This window comes from Colossoma macropomum, unplaced genomic scaffold, assembly GCF_904425465.1.
Source record: "Colossoma macropomum unplaced genomic scaffold, Colossoma_macropomum, whole genome shotgun sequence".
NCBI classification, from domain to species: Eukaryota; Metazoa; Chordata; class Actinopteri; order Characiformes; family Serrasalmidae; genus Colossoma; species Colossoma macropomum.
The window spans coordinates 26,968,961-26,988,374 of NW_023494785.1; the positions used below are offsets into that span (position 1 = coordinate 26,968,961).

Consider the following 19,414-nt stretch of genomic DNA (forward strand, 5'->3'; position numbering starts at 1 on the left):
TTTTGCTCTGTCACTTTGCCACTTTGCTGAGCTATTTGAGTCCATATTACAGAAAACACAACTTTCCCCACTTTTTTAAAATAAGAGTTTAAAGTAGTATGTAAACATTAATGGAGTTTCAAAGCATATCATTCACTCCCTATTCCATACTGTCTATATATGAAAAATATATGAGTTCACTGGTTTTGTGATGTCACAAAAACAACAAAACATTCATATATATATATCTGGCTATTCAGCATACAGCAGGGAATCTCCACCCATTCACGCTTAAGTTATCAGGAATGTTTCAGCCATGCTTTTTGAATGAGTCCCAATACAGGGCAGCTAATCAGAGCTCATTTACATAAATCAGTTTTAAAAGTACAGTAACAAAAACAGCCTGTTTAATTTTAAAGGACAAAGAGTGGTTGGAAAATGGTTGTGTATGTTTTTTGGTTTGTTTTTGGTACATAAACTCATCTTAAGTGGACTGGCATAGTGGGGGAATTGGGAACCATCTGGTGGGCCCCAAGGACTAGGTTGAGAAACACAGCACTAGGATACCACAGCATCAGGATTCAGTATATCATTAAATCTTAAATCTCACCATGGCTTGATTCAGTTTGATTATTTTGGTACAATTTAGAATTATTTTTAAAAATACACAAATGTGACTGAAGGAACTGTTTACGCAATAGTAGAGCATAAACAATGAAAACAGTAACAGCAACCTTTTTTTGGACTTTTATGTTTGAAAATAGCTCAAAAAATTTTGCTCAGATAAGGGCATACTATATTGAATAATATTCTAAATGATAATAATCAATTCTAACATTCCTAAAATTAATGCAGCTATTGAATCGCCACACTTAGATCAATACATCACGATTCTTCGATGCGTTTTTACACCCTTATTGATGATGGTAGTTCTTCTGTGGATCTCAGATCTTCCACATGACATATGACCTGGCCAGTGCAATGGTTCGGATCGTCAACCTGATCGGCATGATGCTCCTGCTGTGTCACTGGGACGGCTGCCTGCAGTTCCTTGTACCCATGCTGCAGGACTTCCCCACTGACTGCTGGGTCTATAAAAACAACATGGTGGTGAGTGGATGTGTGTGTAAGTGTGTATGCAGGGGGGAGTGTTTGTAAGCACACAGGGGGGCTAGTTTTGAGGTTGCATCATTTATGCACAAATATTATTATCACAGCATGTGTACACAGACTGTGTCTGGTCTTAGCAGCATGAGTGGGTGTTTGCGTGTGTGTGCATGTACAGATATAGTCTGTTCATTACTTTACGTCACTGTAGTGCAGTATGTTGATGGTGTGTGGGAGGTGTTGAATAACCTGTAATGCACATGAGGTGGACAAAATAACAGAAACATTCAAATACATACATATAAAGTACCTAATACGGAGCAGATTCACTCTCTGCCTCTCGTTGGAACTGCATTCATTGCGCTCATGAAGCTACTCCTACATTTGTTTTGATCAAACTTGATGACTCCCATAAGCTGATGAACTTGATGACTACCATAAGCTGATGAAACATGTCTGAATGCAAGGCTGCAAGATAAATCTTCAGGCCACTGTACATTTTCTTTCCAGGGATTTCTTTCCTTAAAAAGGCATTATTAAATAGTTAATCTAAGTAAACAAAGTCATCAGAGTTGTTTGATGCGAAATCAACGTTCTAGAGAAACGTGTCAGAATTGTTCATGGTGGTGGTGATAGGAACCAGACGTCTGAAGCATTTTATGCTTCTGAAAATGAACTCACGGGACGTTATTGCATGAAATGAAGATAGTTTAGAAATTGTGTTTTAGCTTAAATACATATTTTTAATATCCATTCATGGTGGAGAGGTGTACATGCAAGGTGTTGTGTGGCAAAATAGTTCACAAAGAAAACTTTTTTTTCCAGATTCACTATTATTTTGCAATGATTAACATTACAAATAAAGACTCATAAGATACATGTAGGTTTATTGGTTTTATATAATAAATAAAATGGCTATATTTGTGTTGTAGATCCCTGGTTCCCATCACGACCACTGTGAAGAAAAAGTCATGAGATTCCTCTACAATGCACCAATTCACATCAAACCACTCTGAATGACTTTGTTTACAACCCAATGACTGAATTATGCAGACATTTTGAAAAACAGGTTTTGTGATGGTCAGATTTATTTTTATCTAGATTTTCAGCAGGTTGAGTGTGTTTGTGCACTGGCTTTGGAAATGGACTTGGACAGGGTTTTAATCACCATCTCGGCGATAAACTTCAGCTTCATAAAGCTAAAGATTTTTGTTGAGCTTTTGTAGAGATCTGGTCTCTTTGGAGCTGTTAGTTTCTACCTGTTGCTTATAAAATCTCTCATATCACAATGCTGATTATCAGGTTGACCTTAAAGCTCATATAGATTGCTCACTGTTTTTTTTACCTGGCAGCTTTTTGATCTGTATCTGTGTGTGCTTGTGTGCGCGCTTATGTTTGCACAGTGCCTGTGTGTGTCCATGTGTGTATAGATCTGTGTGTGTGTGTGTGTGTGTGTGTACTTGTTCATTTGCGTATGCATGTTTTCACTTTGAGGTAAGATTAAAAAAGCAGCTTCTCTTAAGATGAAAATTTAATTTGTTGTGAAAGACAGCGGACAACACCTTTACACACACTATGTCTACCTCTTGCTCTCTCTCTCTCTCTCTCTCTCTCTCTCTCTCTCTCTCTCTCTCACACACACACACACACACACACACACACACACACACACACATGTACACACAGTCCAGGGCTCCATTTGAGTGAGTCGCTGACTCATGCCACAGCAGGGTTTCCACCATGGTTGTTATAGCAACAGTTGCTAGGCAGGTGATGCCCAGGGTTCCCCCAGAGAGCGTCTCTGTCTCCGTCTGCTGAGCTCAGATTAGGGCAGCTCTACTTCCTCCCATCTAATCACTCCCAGCAAACTCTACACTGCATATAAATCATTATGTGAGACAGACTCATTGGTTTGTACTTATTACAAACCGTTAGCTTGTAGCTTTTGTGTGTGTACAGTCAGAGACAATTTGTGTTAGCTGTAATCTAGCACTTCATCAGCGGTTGTTTCCGACCACAGACGCTGGATATTTTTAGGTGGTGGGGGACTCTTAACATAGCAATGACACAGACGTGTAAAAACTCCAGCAACACTGCTGTGTCTGATAAACTCATACCAGCACCACACACACTACCACAACACTACCACATCAGTGTCAGTGCTGTGTAGAGAATGATCCACCACACAAATAATATCTGATCACAAGACAGTTCACTTTCTTGATTTTTTAAAGCCATTTCAAAAGTAATTTTAGACCAAATTCAAATGTTGAAATCATTATTTGTGTATTCAATACCTGCCATCATGAAATGTCATTACAGAGAAAACATATAGACCAGCAATGCAGTGAAAAGTTTAAATAGGGCTGTAAAGTGCAACAGTTTTGCTTATATTTGTCATTAAGTTCGTCTATTATGTTGTAATTTCATGTGCTCACACATATCCATGTGCACACATACACGCTCAGTAAATACATTTACTTGTGTGTGTTTGTGTGAGGCTGTTCGACTAATTATGTAATGTTTTACAGCAAAATTAATGAATTTCATTCTTTAAATGTACAAATCACTGTAAATTCAAGTTGTGCTGATATTTTCTTGAAATGACTCTAAATACCAATATTAATATTGGGATGTTGCTGCTCTTCAGAACTAACTTTTGATAGACTATCATTTGTATCAGTCGTTCCTAACCCTGGTACAACATTTTAGCATTTCCCCTACTCCCAGCACTCCTGATCCAACTAATTAGCTCATTAATAAGCTCTTCATGATTTGAAGTGGGCATATTAGAGCAGGAAAACACTAGAACGTGCAGGGTTGGTGGTACTCCAGGGCCAGAGTAGGGAACCTGTGATGTATAGGAAGACAGCATAATCATATTTGGACAGCGAGTGTGAACATGAATATATGAACAGTATAAGCATTATACACCCCCCACTGCAGTAGCATGAGCTTCAGCTACAACATTAGATAGTAAGAATGTGCAGGATTGAACCATGTTATTAATGTCCATACTATGGGTGTAAACATTTTACCTATTTTAAATATTCTATTAATTTATGATTCTTTAGGAAAGGATTCAGTGTGGCAATCTCAAATTTCACCATGTTGGATTTGATTGATTTGGTACAATTCAGATTATTTGTAAAAATACACTGAATGCACCAATATGACTGGAGGAGGAACTCTTCTCACAGCAGTGGAATATAGACAACAATATTCTCAATAATATTTAAAAATAGCCAGCAAATAATTTTTTGCCTAAAAAATTAGCTCATTGTTCACTGAATATTGCTAGAATTGATTTTGAAGTTTCAAAATCAAAGCAGTTAAATCACCGTAATCAGATCACTATATAACAATGCACTGGGGCAGTTTTACACCCCTGGTCCATACAGACCTTGTTCTCTGTTCAGTTCTTCCCTCTGTCTCTGTTGTAGAATGACTCGTGGGGTGTACAGTACTCCTACGCTCTCTTCAAGGCCATGAGCCACATGCTGTGTATCGGCTACGGCGCTCAGGCCCCCGAGGGCATGACTGACGTCTGGCTCACCATGCTCAGCATGATCGTAGGGGCCACCTGCTACGCAATGTTCATCGGCCATGCAACCGCACTCATCCAGTCCCTCGACTCCTCCCGCCGCCAGTACCAGGAGAAGGTGACTATGATGGATGGATGGGTGGATGGATGGATGTGTCATCTGGGTTTTGTTGTCAGTTGATTTTATCAGTCCATGTACAGCCTGTCGTGTGAAACATTTCTACACTCTCTCCCATTTGGGAGATTATTTGGGTAACTGTGCATGCTAACTCTAGTGTAACACTTTATTTTAAGGTCTGCTTCTTAACAATGAATCAGCTATTAGCAGCCAATTTATAGTGCCGAGTACATAGAAACGTTTGTAGGCAAGCTATAAAAGCATTAATAAGGTCTTCTGTAAATTAGTTATTAAATGTTTGTTGACAAATGAGTAAAATATTATATAATTAATTGTAATCTTTACAAGCCTATCTTTATCTTTATTAAGGAATATGAACAAGTAATTCACAGTGACCAAACATACTACTGAATGATCACATTTCATAAATTGCAGATGTTTGAACAGTCATTTTAGAGTAATTTACAATTTACAATAATATATAATTTAATATTTTAAATTACATTATTCTTTCATTATATCCTGCTTTACCATCTGGAAGCTTATGCCCATGTTAAACAGTGCATGACTTGGAAATAATTCATATAAGCACATAATGACTGTGAGCAGTGGTTATTAAGAATGAATAAGTTCCACTTTAGTTAAGGCATTGCTAACTGAAGTCCTTAATAAAGATCTTTTAAATGTATTTTATTATTTGCACACTATTTTAAGTAGTTTGCAAACATTCTTAAGCTCCTCCTTAAACTATCAAAACAGATTATACAAAGGACTTCCAGCCTTTTCTACTAAGCAAGTTATATGAACTTTATTTGACTAGCATTAAAAGCTGACAAACGCCTGCTTTAGCACATTTGATTTGCTGTTAAATATTCTTAGAAGTGTTGCACAGTTTATTTTTAAACATTTTGTTTATTTATTAAGTGCTTCCTTATTAGTTAGTTATTGTTAAGACGCAGACCTTAAAATAAAGTGTTGTCCACTCCAGGTTCTCCTTCATATAGAGGGAGGTTAAGATGATGTCACTCAGCCGATTTTCCCTTAATGTGCCATAATTATGATGTCACTCATGATCAGTTTTCCCTGAATGTCCCATAATTATGATGTCACTCATAATCAGTTTTCCCAAAATGTCCCATGATTATGATGTCACTCATAATCATTTTCCCAAAATGTCCCATAATTATAATGTCACTCATAATCAGTTTTCCCAAAATGTCCCATAATTATAATGTCACTCGTAATCAGTTTTCTGTTTTTCTAACTGTCTGATAAGCTTTGTTTACACTGCAGGGCAAATCAGACTTGTTTCTTAAATCTGAATTTTAGATGTAAGTAGATTTTAACTAGGGGCAGGCAAAACTTAGCAAACAAGTCGCATTTACGAGCTTAGATGGTGATGTGTGCCATTATTTAAGGACTGTAACTGGCTAACAGAATGGTTATGCTATATTTCACAACAGTAAGTTTTTTTTGTTTTTTTTTTTTATCCACTGGAACATGAACAGAACTTAACATTATACACAGATAGATAATGTCAGCTAACAGGCTAATAGGCTCCACAACTGATATTAAGAGACAGGTTTAAGTTTAACAGCAGATACAAACAAACAGATAAATAAATTTCCAAATAGTTGGAACAGTGTGTGAAGTGCTAATAAAAACAGAAAGCAGTGATTAGTAAATTCTGTTTGACCTGTATTAAATTGAAAACAGTACAAAAACACATTTGATATTTTACCTTATGAACTTCATCATTTCTTTTAAATATATGCTCACTCCAAATTTGCAACACATTCCAAAACAGTTAGAACAGGATCATGTTTACCACTGTGTTACATCACCTTTCAACAGCACTTAATAAACATTTGGGGACTAAAGACACAAACTGATCCAGTTTTGAAAGCAGGACTTTTTGACATTCTTCTGTTATACAAGTCTTCAGCTGTGCAGCTGTACAGGGCCTTCATTGTCATGTTTTGCAAACGTTTTCAGTGGGAGACAGTTCTGGACTGCAGGCAGTTCAGTAAAGCATGCACACTCTCTGATTATGTCTCTTAGTGTTGTCATGCTGAAATAAGCATGGATGCTCCTGAAAAAGACATCATTAGCATATGTTGCTCCAAAATGTGTTTAGCATAAGTGTTGCTTTTACAGATATGCAAGTTACCCATTAGTACCCCCCCACTCCCCTAATACCATGAAAGACAGTGGCTTTTGATTTTTTACACTGCTAACAAACTGGATGGTCCTTTTCTTCTTTGGCCCGGAAAACATAAGCAATCTGAGAGATTGCCTCATCAGACTATAATGCACGTTTACATTGTGCATCAGTAAATTTCAGATGAGCTCGAGCCCAAGAAAGTGCCATTTCTGGAAGCTGTTGACATATGACTTCCACTGTGCATAGTACAGTCTTAACCTGCATTTGTGCATGCAGCGATAAACTGTGTTTATTGCAAACAGTTTGTCAAAGTATTCCTGAGCCCATGCAGTGATATCCATCACAGAAGCATGCCAGTTTTTAATGCAGTGCTATCTGAGAGGGTGAAAAACATGGACATTTGGTTGTGGCTTTCGGGCCTTTAAGCACAGAGATTTCTCCAGGTCACCTGAATCTCTTGATTATATTATTAGGTTGAAATACCCAAAATCCTTGCAATTGCTCACTGAGGAATGTTATTCTTAAACTGTTGGATTTTTTGCTGATGCATTTTTGGCAAAATGGTGAGTATCCACACATCCTTGCTCATAAATGACTTGGCCTTTCCTGGATGCTCCCTTTGTATCCAAGCATGACTGCATCACCTGTTAAGGATGTTTTTTAGAACCTTTCACAATCTTCCTAGTCTTAAATTGCTCCTGTCCCAACATTTTTGGAACGTGTTGCAGACATCAATTTCAGAATGAGCATATGTTTACAGAAAAACAATTTTGATAAGATAAAACATGTTTTCAGTCAAATACAGGTCAAAGTAGATTTATAAATCCTTGCATTCCATTTTTATTTGCATTTTCACAACTGTGCCAACGTTTTTGGAATCGGGTTTGTACAAAGTAAAAAGAAATCCAATTCAAATCAGTGTTGAAACTATGTGTAAACATGGCTTGAATCTAATTGGGAAAAGTTGGTTTGTTTGTGGCTTTTTGCCATTCACACTGCTTAAATCAGATGTGGTGAAAAATCAGACTTGGGCTGCCGATCTGAACAAAGTCATAATGATCTTCTGTGCTGTTGTCTTCTCATTTATGATCAGTTGATAAAACATTTTCAGTGTCTGTTTTTTAATCACATATTCCAAAGTCATGGTTTTGTAATGTATTTTTGTAGGTGGTGTTTGTGGGTGTGTGTGTGTTGTTTCATTGCTGGTGTGTGTGTGCCGAGCTCTTTAGAGCTGGTATTAGAGAGAGAGTTCAGAGTGACACTCGCTCTGCCTCTTTACTGTGTCCTTTGTGTTTGTTTTTCTGACCTCCGCTAGCCGCTGTGTGTGTGTTGCAGTATAAGCAAGTGGAGCAGTATATGTCGTTCCATAAACTTCCAGCAGACGTCAGACAGAAGATCCACGAGTATTACGAGCATCGCTACCAGGGCAAAATGTTTGATGAGGAGAATATTCTGGGAGAGCTGAGTGAACCATTAAAGGAGGTTTGTTCTCACATACACACACACACACACACACACACGCACACGCACACGCACACGCAGACACACACACACACACACACACACATGCATGTTGTGCTCTTGGAACAAAACCTCATATCTCAAAAGAAAATTATGGGGAAAACCTCAAATTTCAATGGATGTTGTGACAAGATCTAATTCTAAGTCATTTTGGAGCATTTTTGTTGGTCAATTCATCATTAAATTTTGGTACAGTGTAAACAGCAGTCTGTATTTTTAAATAATGAAAAAAAAATTTAAAACAGCAAATTCAGACATACAAGGTTTTGTTTCGACAGTGACAATATACTCCTGACCAATGGTGGACCATGATTATTACAGCTAAGCCTTCAGTTCTGACAATAAATATCAAAACTCAGTTGAAAAACAACCCACCTTTACAGTAATGCTAATATCTGCCCCTGTGGGATTTCTAATAGCATATTAGCACTAAGCTAACAGTGATGATGCTCATTAACTTTTTAGGCCTTTCTTAACTAAACACAGAGCTGCTGCTGCTGTTTTTCATTTCTAACACCTGAATAAAAACCTGGTTAGACTGTGGCTCTCACTCAGTGTCAGTGATGTATATAGGACTTCCAGAAGGTGACATTTTTTACTTATGAAGTTGGTTCAAAATCAAAATGATCAAGATGATTGGTTGATTCAGCTGTCAGTTCAAGAGCTCAACGTTTGTGTTCGCAAACAATAAGCATGATGATTCTATTAAATAATAATGTTTTTTTTTAGCTCACTGAAGGCTCTAAGGGTTCCCCACTGCTCCTAACACATCCATGTAGACACATCTAGTCACACACAGAGCCTTACAATTATTCTATAAAAATCTCAGCACATATCTCGATACAGTGGTGTTATTTCAGAAAGTGATCTTATTTTATAAATTGGTAATTCTGTCCAAAATGGTATTATTTTACACTATTTTAGTGGTATTATAAAAAAGATGATACTGTTTTCCAAAGAAATTATCTACACTTCAGGTAAACTATAGGGCTACTGAGTATTTTCCACTGTTGGCTGCACCTGTAAGATTTTGCTTTCTCACTTAGCTCTTAATTTCAGTTTACCAAATCCAGTTTTTACCCATTCTCTCATTTTCTCTAGGTGATCTTTGTTCTGTGCACAAGCATGACAGCAGGATATTCTGTGGAGCTTTTGTCCACTCACTGCAAATTGATGTGCTTTGTGAAAATAGTCTATTCACCAGGTTCAGTCACTGTAACTGTCATTCTGATGCTTGCATGTGTCCCGCTCCTGCATTAACAGAGTACAATTTAACATCTATGACTACAATGTTGTTCATTGATAGCACCATGACTTCTGTTGCCCTTTAATGGTAAACTTTACTGAAACATTTTGTGAGAAATTACATAATTAGTTATGTAATGGATTACATTTAGATTTAATTCAAATTCTGACTTTTTTCTATTACTTTTAATGCCAAATAATGTTAAAAGCATAGCAAATCTAGATGTTTTTGACAAATGTGGGACAAGCTTTTGTGTTCTTTTTAGTCAGCAGTGATTTGCACCTTGCAACTCTCCCATGTATGCCATTTTTGCCCAGTGTCTTTCTTACTGCGAAATCATATACATTGACCTTAACTGAGACAAGTGAGGCCTACAGTTATTCAGATGTTTATCTGGGTTCTTTTGTGACCTCGTGCACGAGTCATCAATGCGATCTTGGTGAAATTTTGGTAGGCCGGCCTCTGTGAAAGGTTCGCCACTGTTCCAAGTTTTCTCCATTTGTGGCTCTAATAATGGCTCTTACTCTGGTTTGCTGGAGTCCCAGAGCCTTAGCAATGGCTTTGCAACCCTTTCCAGACTGGTAGATTTCAGTGACTTTGTTTTCGCATCTGTTGTTGAATCTCTTTAGAACATGGCATTATGTGTTGCTTTTTGAGACCTTCTAGTCTTATTCACATTGCCAGACAGGTTCTGTTTAAGTGACATTTAGATTCAACAGGTCAATTGAATTTGGTTAACTGCTTGTTTTATTAACTAAGGGGGCAATTACTTTTTCACACAGGGACAGGTAGGGGTGAACAGCATTTTTTCTTCAGTAAATGAAATCTTTATTTAAAAACAGAATTTTGTGTTTACCTGGGTTATCTTTGTTATCTTGAGTTTGATGATCTGAAACATGTTTGTTAGGCTAATGATGTCCAGCTTTCTCTGTTTCAGTGTCCTGACCGCATGGCCTTGTGCTGTTTCCACTGTTTCTGAACAGGAAATTGTGAGCTTTAATTGCCGCAGCCTGGTGGCCAACATGCCACTGTTTGCTAACGCTGATCCCAACTTTGTGACCGCCGTTCTGACCAAGCTACGCTTCGAGGTGTTCCAACCTGGTGACTTTATCATTCGAGAGGGAACTGTTGGCCGCAAAATGTACTTCATTCAGCATGGCCGGGTCAGCGTGCTCACACGTGGAAACAAGGAGACCAAACTGAGTGATGGATCATATTTTGGAGGTAAGCTTACATGTAGTTTGTTACATAACTTGGGGCTGTTAATCAGTAGATTAGGTTTTGTAGGAAAATCACAGATAGGAAGTCAACAGCTGGTGTGCGTATGCACAGACTTTGCTTCCTGACTCCTTAGTGCGTTGTTCTACTACAGCAAAACACCAGTTTTATTATAGTCTCTAAAACAGGGTTTAATTTTTTATACACAATGTGTGATGAATTAAAATTTTATTTAAACTAGATAACCAGGTTTCAAAGCCTAGGAGCCCAGGTTGCATGTCCTGGCCATTATGTCCCTGAATGCTGTCCCATTTTGTAGAATCCTTTGAATGCAGCCAAGAAATGCTACCTTATTTTCTGAGAAATCAAAGTATAGTATTCTTTGATACCTTCAGTCACCCACCTTCTTTCACGTGCAGCATAAAACCTAATGTGTAAAAAAGTGGAAAAAGCTGCTGAGTGGTGAGATGCTTTGACAGCAGAGTTTGTAATGAAGTGTAATAAAATGTAAAAGTTTATTTTAATGTTTTAAGGTACAATTTAAACCTGATGCATTGCGACATGCTTGCACAACAGTGCCACCGAGGTCACCCTCAATCTTAGCTGCAGCCTTTTACTTTGAGACATATCTATCATTCTTTTGATCAGGCATGTGTACAGATAGATCGCAGGGGGTCTTGAATCCCTGCCCTCTTGCTCTCAGACTGTATATGTTTCCATTTGTTGATGTAAATTATCAAGTTACGTTCAGGCATTTAAAAATGACATTGAGTAGAACCTGTGGGTCAGCTTGATTTGCTCAAGACTCATCGCTCTTGAGTGCCCCCTCTGTTGCAATACAAGCCACATGAGGATATGTTCACCTCAGTACCACCGACCTGTCATGGATGTGCCCATCACCACAGCACTGGAAATCCCAAAAATAAAACACTTATAGCTTATCATGGCCAAAAACCGCCTACTTTGACAGGAAAGAGCATTTGACTGACATGCAAATAACTAACCACAGACCACTGTTTTAGGTGCAGACATTTTTTCACCACCAAAAGCAAACCCACAGCAAACCCACAACAAGGATAGCTGCTATGTGCTTCAAAGGAAACTCTTAAATAACTTCATAAAGATGTAATTCTGTGAACTAATTCTGTGAAACACTTTTTCAATCCCGCAACTATTTCTCTCCAAAAGGCTCAAGTCATGGTGTGCAGAACAGGCAACTGCTTGCGTTATTAATGTGGTTATTTTGAGCAACGATCAGACACAATGTTGACAGTAAGGGGTGCTGATAACTTGCCAAATCAAATTTTTGTTATTGTAAAACAACAGGTGTTCATGCCAAGCTCTGTGGAGCTCTTACACTGAGCTTACCACCTTGCAGTGATTTGATAGCATAGAGGACAGTGTTACAGGCTTATTTGCCATGGATTGGGGTTCAAATCCTTGCTTAGATAATAACGCTTGTATTTTAGCTTTCTTGAGAAAACTCATGACTATGTTTGGTTTCCTCTGACATAAGCCTGTCACAATCATTACATAATTGCCTAATCACAATTATTTAAAATGATAGCAATTATTTAAGCTGACTGCAACCATTTTCCACAGTTGTTAGATCTCATAGTCACATTATGCTGCAACAAGATGAACATGAATTGACTTGTGTAGCATCCCTTCTTCTTTTAGCAACAGTCTGTAAACGTCTGGGAAGTGAGGAGACCAATTGCTGGAGTTTTGGGAGAGGAATGTTGTCCCATTCTTGTCTGATGTAGAATTCTAGTTGCTCAACAGTCCTGGGTCTTCTTTGCTGGATTTTCTGTTTCATGATGCGCCAAATGTTTTCTATTGGTGACAGGTCTGGACTGCATGCAGGCCCAGTTCAGCACCTGGACTCTTCTTCTGTGAAGCCATGCTGTTGTGATAGACGCAGTATGTGATTTAGCATTGTCTTGCTGAAATATACAAGGCCTTCCCTGAAAGAGACGTTGTCTGGATGGGAGCATATGTTGTTCTAAAACCTCTATATACTGTTCAGCATTGATAATGCCTTTCCAGATGTGAAAGCTGCCCACGCCATAGGTACTAAAGCAACCCCATACCATCAGAGTTGCAGGCTTTTGAACTGTGCGCTGATAACAAGCCAGATGGTCCCTTTCCTCGAGTCCGCAGGACATGGCATCCGTCGTTTCCAAAAAGAATTTCAAATTTTGATTCATCTGACCACAGAACAGTTTTTCATTTTGCCTCAGTCCATTTTAAATGAGCTTTGACCCAGAGAAGATGGTGGCATTTCAGGATCGTGTTGACATATGGCTTCTTCTTTGCATGATACAGCTTTAACAGCATTTGTAGACTGCATAGTGAACTGTGTTCACAGACAATGATTTCTGGAAGTGTTCCTGAGCCCATGCAGTGATTTCCAGTATAGAATCATGCCTGTTTTTAAGGCAGCACCACCTGAGGGCCTGAAGATCACAAGCATCCAATATTGACAGTCTGCCATGTCCCTTGCATACAGGGATTTCTCCAGATTCTCTGAATCTTTTGATGATATTATGTACTGTAGATGGTGGGATATCCAAAGTCTTCACAATTTTTCGTTGAGGAACATTTTTCTAAAATAGACATAGTTTTTCGCAGATTGGTGCAAATTGCTCCTCCAGCTGTTTTTTTGTTAGCACCACTTACTTTTCCTGCCTTTTGTTGCCCCGTCCCAACGTTTTTGAGATGCATTGCTGCCATCAAGTTCTAAATGAGTTAATGTTTTTCATGAAAAGGTAAAATGTCTCACTTTGGACATCTGATATGTGCTTTATGTCCTATTGTCAATAAAACATGGGTCTATCAGATTTGCAAATCATTGCATTCTGTTTACATTTGTTAACATTTTACACAGCATCCCAACTTTTTTGGAATTGGGGTTGTATTTTCACTCCTGTTTGGAATATGTAGCTTTGCTTAACAGTGTACCCACAGAATTGATTCAACAGTACAACCAGTTTTAGCTACCAAGTAAGCATAGCCAGGACGTAAACTGGCTAATCAGCCAAGACACAGGGAAAACATGTGAACTCCAAAAAGAAAAGACTGTGGTTGCCTGGCAGGGAAATCAAATCCAGGCCCTTCTTGCTGTAAGGCGACAATTGAAATTATTTCTATAAAAAAAATTTACCATCAGCTAAAATTTCATGATTGTGAGAGCCCTACTCTCAAACATGATAACGCTCTCTCTGTCAAGACTGTTTACAATATGCTGTACATTCAATTAAGTTTAGTTTATGCTGCCCTTTGAGTTCCCCTTGATGTCATCTTAGTGAGAAAAGAGTTTTGGTAAGTGACATGATCTTCAAACACTACAAAATCAACATAGATCCTTCATTCATCAATGCTTTCCTCCCAAATAAAGCAGTTTGAATCCTGATCTGTCACATTTGTGGTTAATGCTAAAAATATTGGAATATTGAATATACTCTTTCGAGCTCTTTAGGAATATTAATGTCTGTAGAAAATTACTATACAATTAGTTACAGTAACTGTAGGGGATTAGTGTCCATAAGTAGGTCCAGCATTGGTTGGTTTCTGTTTACACACTTCCAAAGAAGTCCTGTGCTGGGTTTATATAGGTTAGGGGGAGTCTGGCTCTATTGCAGACCTGAAGGATCTTCGGTAATCTTTAGAATTTATTAGACAGTGTTTTCTTCTCTATCAAACAAAATGTTGTGCTGATTTCTGACTGTGTGTGTGTCGTCCTCGCCCTCAGAGATCTGTCTGCTGACCCGGGGCAGGAGGACAGCAAGTGTCAGAGCCGATACATACTGCCGCCTTTACTCTCTCAGTGTTGACAGCTTCAATGAAGTGCTGGAGGAACACCCCATGATGAGGCGGGCATTTGAGACTGTAGCGGCCGACCGACTGAACCGCATTGGTACTGTTAAAGCAGCATCTTGATCTTTGTTCATATTTATAAATAACAATTTGCCATACAATAAAATAAACCACTGTTTGAGATTACTTAACAGATCAGTGCAGTGTGAGGTAAGTGTGTGATGAATTAGGCATGTGGCATGACACTAATTCATAGGGTACAAGCTTCCATTACTTTGGCTCCATTAGCCTTGTAGCTGCTGTGGAAAACTAATGAAGCAAATTTCAAAACAAAATTCATTGAAGTGGCATTCTATCTCCATCTGTTCATCTCTAACAGGTAAGAAAAACTCTATCTTGCTGCGAAAGACGTCTCAGGGTGGGTCTGTGGCAGGCAGCAGTGTGGGCCGAGGGCCTGGTGGGGGTGGCCGTGGCGGAGGCTCGGGTGCTGCTGGTTCCTGTGACAGCATCCTGGTGCAGCAGATCGTCAAACATGACAGCATGCCCACCATGCAGGACATCACGGCTGGCACCCGGGGCAGCACTGGTGGCACCGTGTCCCCCCACCCCAGGCCAGTTATCTGGGCTCCGCTAGTCCACGCCCCCCTTCAGACAGCAGCAGCCACCACCAACGTGGCCATCACCTTACTGCAGCAGCAACAGCAGCAGCAGTTCCAGCAGCAACATGGGCTGCCGGCTGGTGTATTCCTGCCCTCTCCACTCCCAATTTCACCCTCGCCCAGTTCCTGCCCGCTCTCTCCCCCCCGTCCCCCTATTTTGCACCCACGACAGTCTCTCAGCTCTCTAATCGGAGTAATGGGTGGCCTCCCGCCTCGTGGTGTCCCTTCTTCCATGACCCCTACTCCCTCCCCCTCTACAGCTGGACCACCCACGATGGGAGGAGCCCCACTGACTGGTGGAGCTGGGGTTGCTAAAACCCCATCCACTCCCATATCGACAGTCCCTGCCCCCTTGCAGGCCAGCCGAACTCTGCACTACAGTCTCCGACTCCACATGGAACCCTCGGCCGCAAGCAGCACAGTCGGGGTAGGAGCTAACACGTCCCCTCTCCACAAAACCACGGCTCCTTCCTCTCAGGCCGTAGCAGCTCTGCCCTCAGAGGGTCGACTCAGCCAGCAGGGAGCAAAAGAGGCTTTGATGCGTCATGTTGGAGGTGGCAGCACGCAAGGACTGCCAGTGCTTGGGCGCCTGACCCAGGAGGCCCGGCTGCTCTCAGCATCTCAGCCCACACTGCCTCACCGTGGCTGGCCAGGCATCCAGCCTCATCCGCCCCTTCACCGGAAAGCTTCTGGGGGCAATCTACTGCCAGCGCCCTTATTGGTGTCCCAAGGACAGCTCGCACGAGGTGGAAGTGCAGGAGTGCTGAGTTCAAACACTGCCCAGGTCCAGAAGCTGCCTGCACACACATCTCTGCCCTTGCCCTCTCCACTTACACACGCACACCAAGCAGCACCAGCCACAGGGCCTGCACCCACCCCTGCACCTCCTTCTGCACCCGCACCGCTTGTCTCTTCGTCCCCTAAACAGACTCCTCTCTCCTCTGCTAATGCCTCCCCTGCCCTCACCCCAGTGTCCTCTGCTCCAGGACTCGCACAATCCCAGCGCCCAAAGCTCTCCCGTCCCTCCTCCCCTCCTCAGGCCTCCTCCTCCTCAGAATTGACCCTCACCTCTGGACCTACTCCTCTGGCCCCTCCACAACCACCACAGAGCAGTAAGCCTTCACCCACCTCCCCCTCTCAACCTTCATCCTCCTCTTCCTCTTTCTGTACCCAGCAAGTTGCTTCTTCCTTGGTTTCCTCTGTGCCTCAGAGCCCCCGCTCCAAATTCTCCACAACACCTCCATCACCGTCTCCTTTATCCTGCACCACCAGCCCAACTCCCACTGCCACTGCAACCCCATCTCACACCCGGACGCCAACCCCCATTCAGACGCCTGTTCCTACACCTACTCACACTCAAGCGCCAGCCTCTTTTCCAACACCCACCCAGACCAGAGCTCCCACTCCAGCCCAGACTCCAACAAACGCAGTTGTCCAGACACCTACCCAAATTCGGAGCCCAACCCCTATTCAAACACCTGTTACTAATCTCACACAAACTCAGTCATCAGCTTCTATTTCTGCTCTTTCTCAACCTCGGACCTCGGCCCCTGTCCAAATTCTAAGCTCAATGAAAAGCCCAACTCAAACTCCGACTCTAGACACTTCCCAAGTTTCTGTGCTCTCTCAAGCCCGATCGCCACCCAGCCAAAGCCCCACTCAAACACCAAGTCAAACCCAAACCACGCCAACCGCATCCCAAACCAGCTCTCCCCTTCAGACTCCCACCCCTATCCAAACTCAGAGTCCTACAGCCCCAACTACAACACCACCTCAGACTCAGACCCCTACCTCCACCCAAACCCGAAACACAAGCCCAGTCCTGACCCCAACATCAATATCAGTCCCAACTTCATCACAAAAAACGACATCAGCCCCTCCTCAAATTTCCAGATTCACTCAAATCCCAGTTCCAGCCACATCTACACTCATACAACCCCCAACCATGCTCCAAGCTCCAAATCCAAGCCCAACCTCCTCACCACCATCTCTGTCTCCTTCAAAATCAACCTGTGTCTCACCTGCAGCTTCTAAACCCACTCCAGGTGCCCAGGCTGCCTCAGCCACTGCCTCCTCCACTTCATCCAAGGTGGAGAAACAAGACCGGAAGGAATCAGATGCACTGAGACACAAACTTCCAGCTAATATGTAAGGAGGCCGGGACTACTCTTTTGCACTTGGACACTGGAGGAGGGTCAGAGTCCATTTGTTGTGGTAGTGATTGTAGAGGCAAGTAAGGGAGCTGAACTGGAAAGAGACTAAAGCACATGGCAGCTCTACTGGGCCGAACCTGTGGGTGCCATGGGCATGCCATTCCTCATCACGGCCCTTGGCCTTCACCTAAGGGCCGAATTATACTTCTGCAACTGCAAGTCTGTGAACATGTGCAGGCATCGTGACAATCGCATAGGTGCCAGCGTATTTGCACATTACGTTAATGCGTGGACTTGGGGGTAGTATCGCATTTATCAAACCAGAGTGTACAGCAAATGAAGAAGACATCCAGAAACAGCAATCCGTTTTCAACCGCAAGAAAAGTCTTGCGTTGCGCTGCAGTAAGATAATGAATGCAAGATGTAAAATATTGGAGGTGAAAAAAAGAAGATAATTTTTATCAGACAGTATTTTGTTTAGTTCTGTTTTGAGTCTCCAGCACTACCAGATTTGCTTCCCTGTTCAACTGATCAGTGTACACCGCCCCAGATTCGAATGATAGTTCCAATGTAGTTGAGATTGTGGAGGTACACACATCAGTTCCTCTGTGAGCCTCTGCACGTTGCAATGACCCATAAACAACTTGTCTGCTCTTCTATGCAGATATGTTTACGTGCATCTTTGCAGAAGTATAAATCAGCCTTAAGATGATGCACTGATTAAGAAGAATATGGACTGTTTAGTGAGCATTTGACGCGCAGTGTCCTGACTAATTTACTGCTGTGTTGTCTTCTCTTGGTCAGCAAAGATTTTTCTTTGTCAAATCAAACGGACAGCAGTCGAACAAGGGAGGGAATGTTGTTCATCAAGCACAGGTACCTGCTCATGCCTCCCTCGAGCTCTCTTAGACAGCATCAGGTAAAATTAAAATGACTTTAATGTATTGACCTGGAACAGCGACCCACACAGCCTGCCACTGCCAGTACAAAAAACGGGACTGTAGAAAAGAAGGGTGATGAAGGTCATAAGCAGAAAAGTGTCTTTGTTTTCCAGTTCCACCCCCTTCTTGTCACCTTTTATTCACCAAAGTGTAACACTTTGTCATGATATAAATAATAACTATTATAAATAGGCACAATAATATTTCTGAAATAACAGTACTGAAATAATGACATTAATCAAAGTAATTAGGAGCAATCCACTAGTAGTTTCTCGTCTCAGGTGTTTGGTGTTAGTTATGGACAGTGCAGCTCTAGAGTCCTCATTCATGACGACTGGTGTGAGTAAAATGTGTTTTCGTGTCGCACTTAAATTGTTCCGTTTTCCACAGTGACTACAGTGCTATAGTTTCACCTAGCTCTCTGTAAATACAGGCTTCTCTCTGTGTCTGTTCGTAAAACACACACGCTTAATGTTTCTATGGTCTTTCATCTCCCTCTGTGTGATCAGCTTTCATCTGTCGAATTGCCTTTATAGCTGCTGCCATCAGCCGAAACACACACACATACATATATGCACACACAGACAGACAGACAGACAGACAGTCACACACACACACACACACACACACTCCTGGTCCCCGTATCCCCCTCTCTTTTTCTCTTTCTATCATTCCCTCCCTCTTACTTTTACGTTACGTCGTGTGCTGTCCTTTGCCGTCTCGTGCAGGTAACGTCCCTTTTCTACCCCTAAAACCAGGATGCCTAGACTGTACATTTAAGGACCAAATGGTTTTATTTTTATTTGTTATCACAGCTTTAGCTTTTGAGCAAAAAACAAAAGTATATGATTCTAATAATAGTGAAAGAAGGAAGAATGATGATGATAACGATGATGATGATGATGAGTATGGTATGTAATATGAATTATGATGTGAGGGTGATTT

The 19,414-nt window shown here is 41.2% G+C and overlaps 1 protein-coding gene across 1 annotated transcript in view; it reads left to right on the forward strand.

The window, feature by feature from the left end:
• LOC118820854 (potassium/sodium hyperpolarization-activated cyclic nucleotide-gated channel 2) overlaps positions 1 to 19,201 on the forward strand; it is a 31,447-nt gene extending 12,246 nt beyond the window's left edge. The window contains exons 4-9 of the mRNA XM_036589155.1: positions 928 to 1,089; positions 4,530 to 4,748; positions 8,248 to 8,394; positions 10,663 to 10,903; positions 14,652 to 14,816; positions 15,096 to 19,201. Of these exons, the coding sequence (XP_036445048.1) occupies positions 928 to 1,089; positions 4,530 to 4,748; positions 8,248 to 8,394; positions 10,663 to 10,903; positions 14,652 to 14,816; positions 15,096 to 17,527 (3,366 nt within the window). The 3' untranslated portion in view covers positions 17,528 to 19,201. The remainder of the gene's footprint in view (positions 1 to 927; positions 1,090 to 4,529; positions 4,749 to 8,247; positions 8,395 to 10,662; positions 10,904 to 14,651; positions 14,817 to 15,095) is intronic.
• Positions 19,202 to 19,414: the final 213 nt, after the last annotated feature.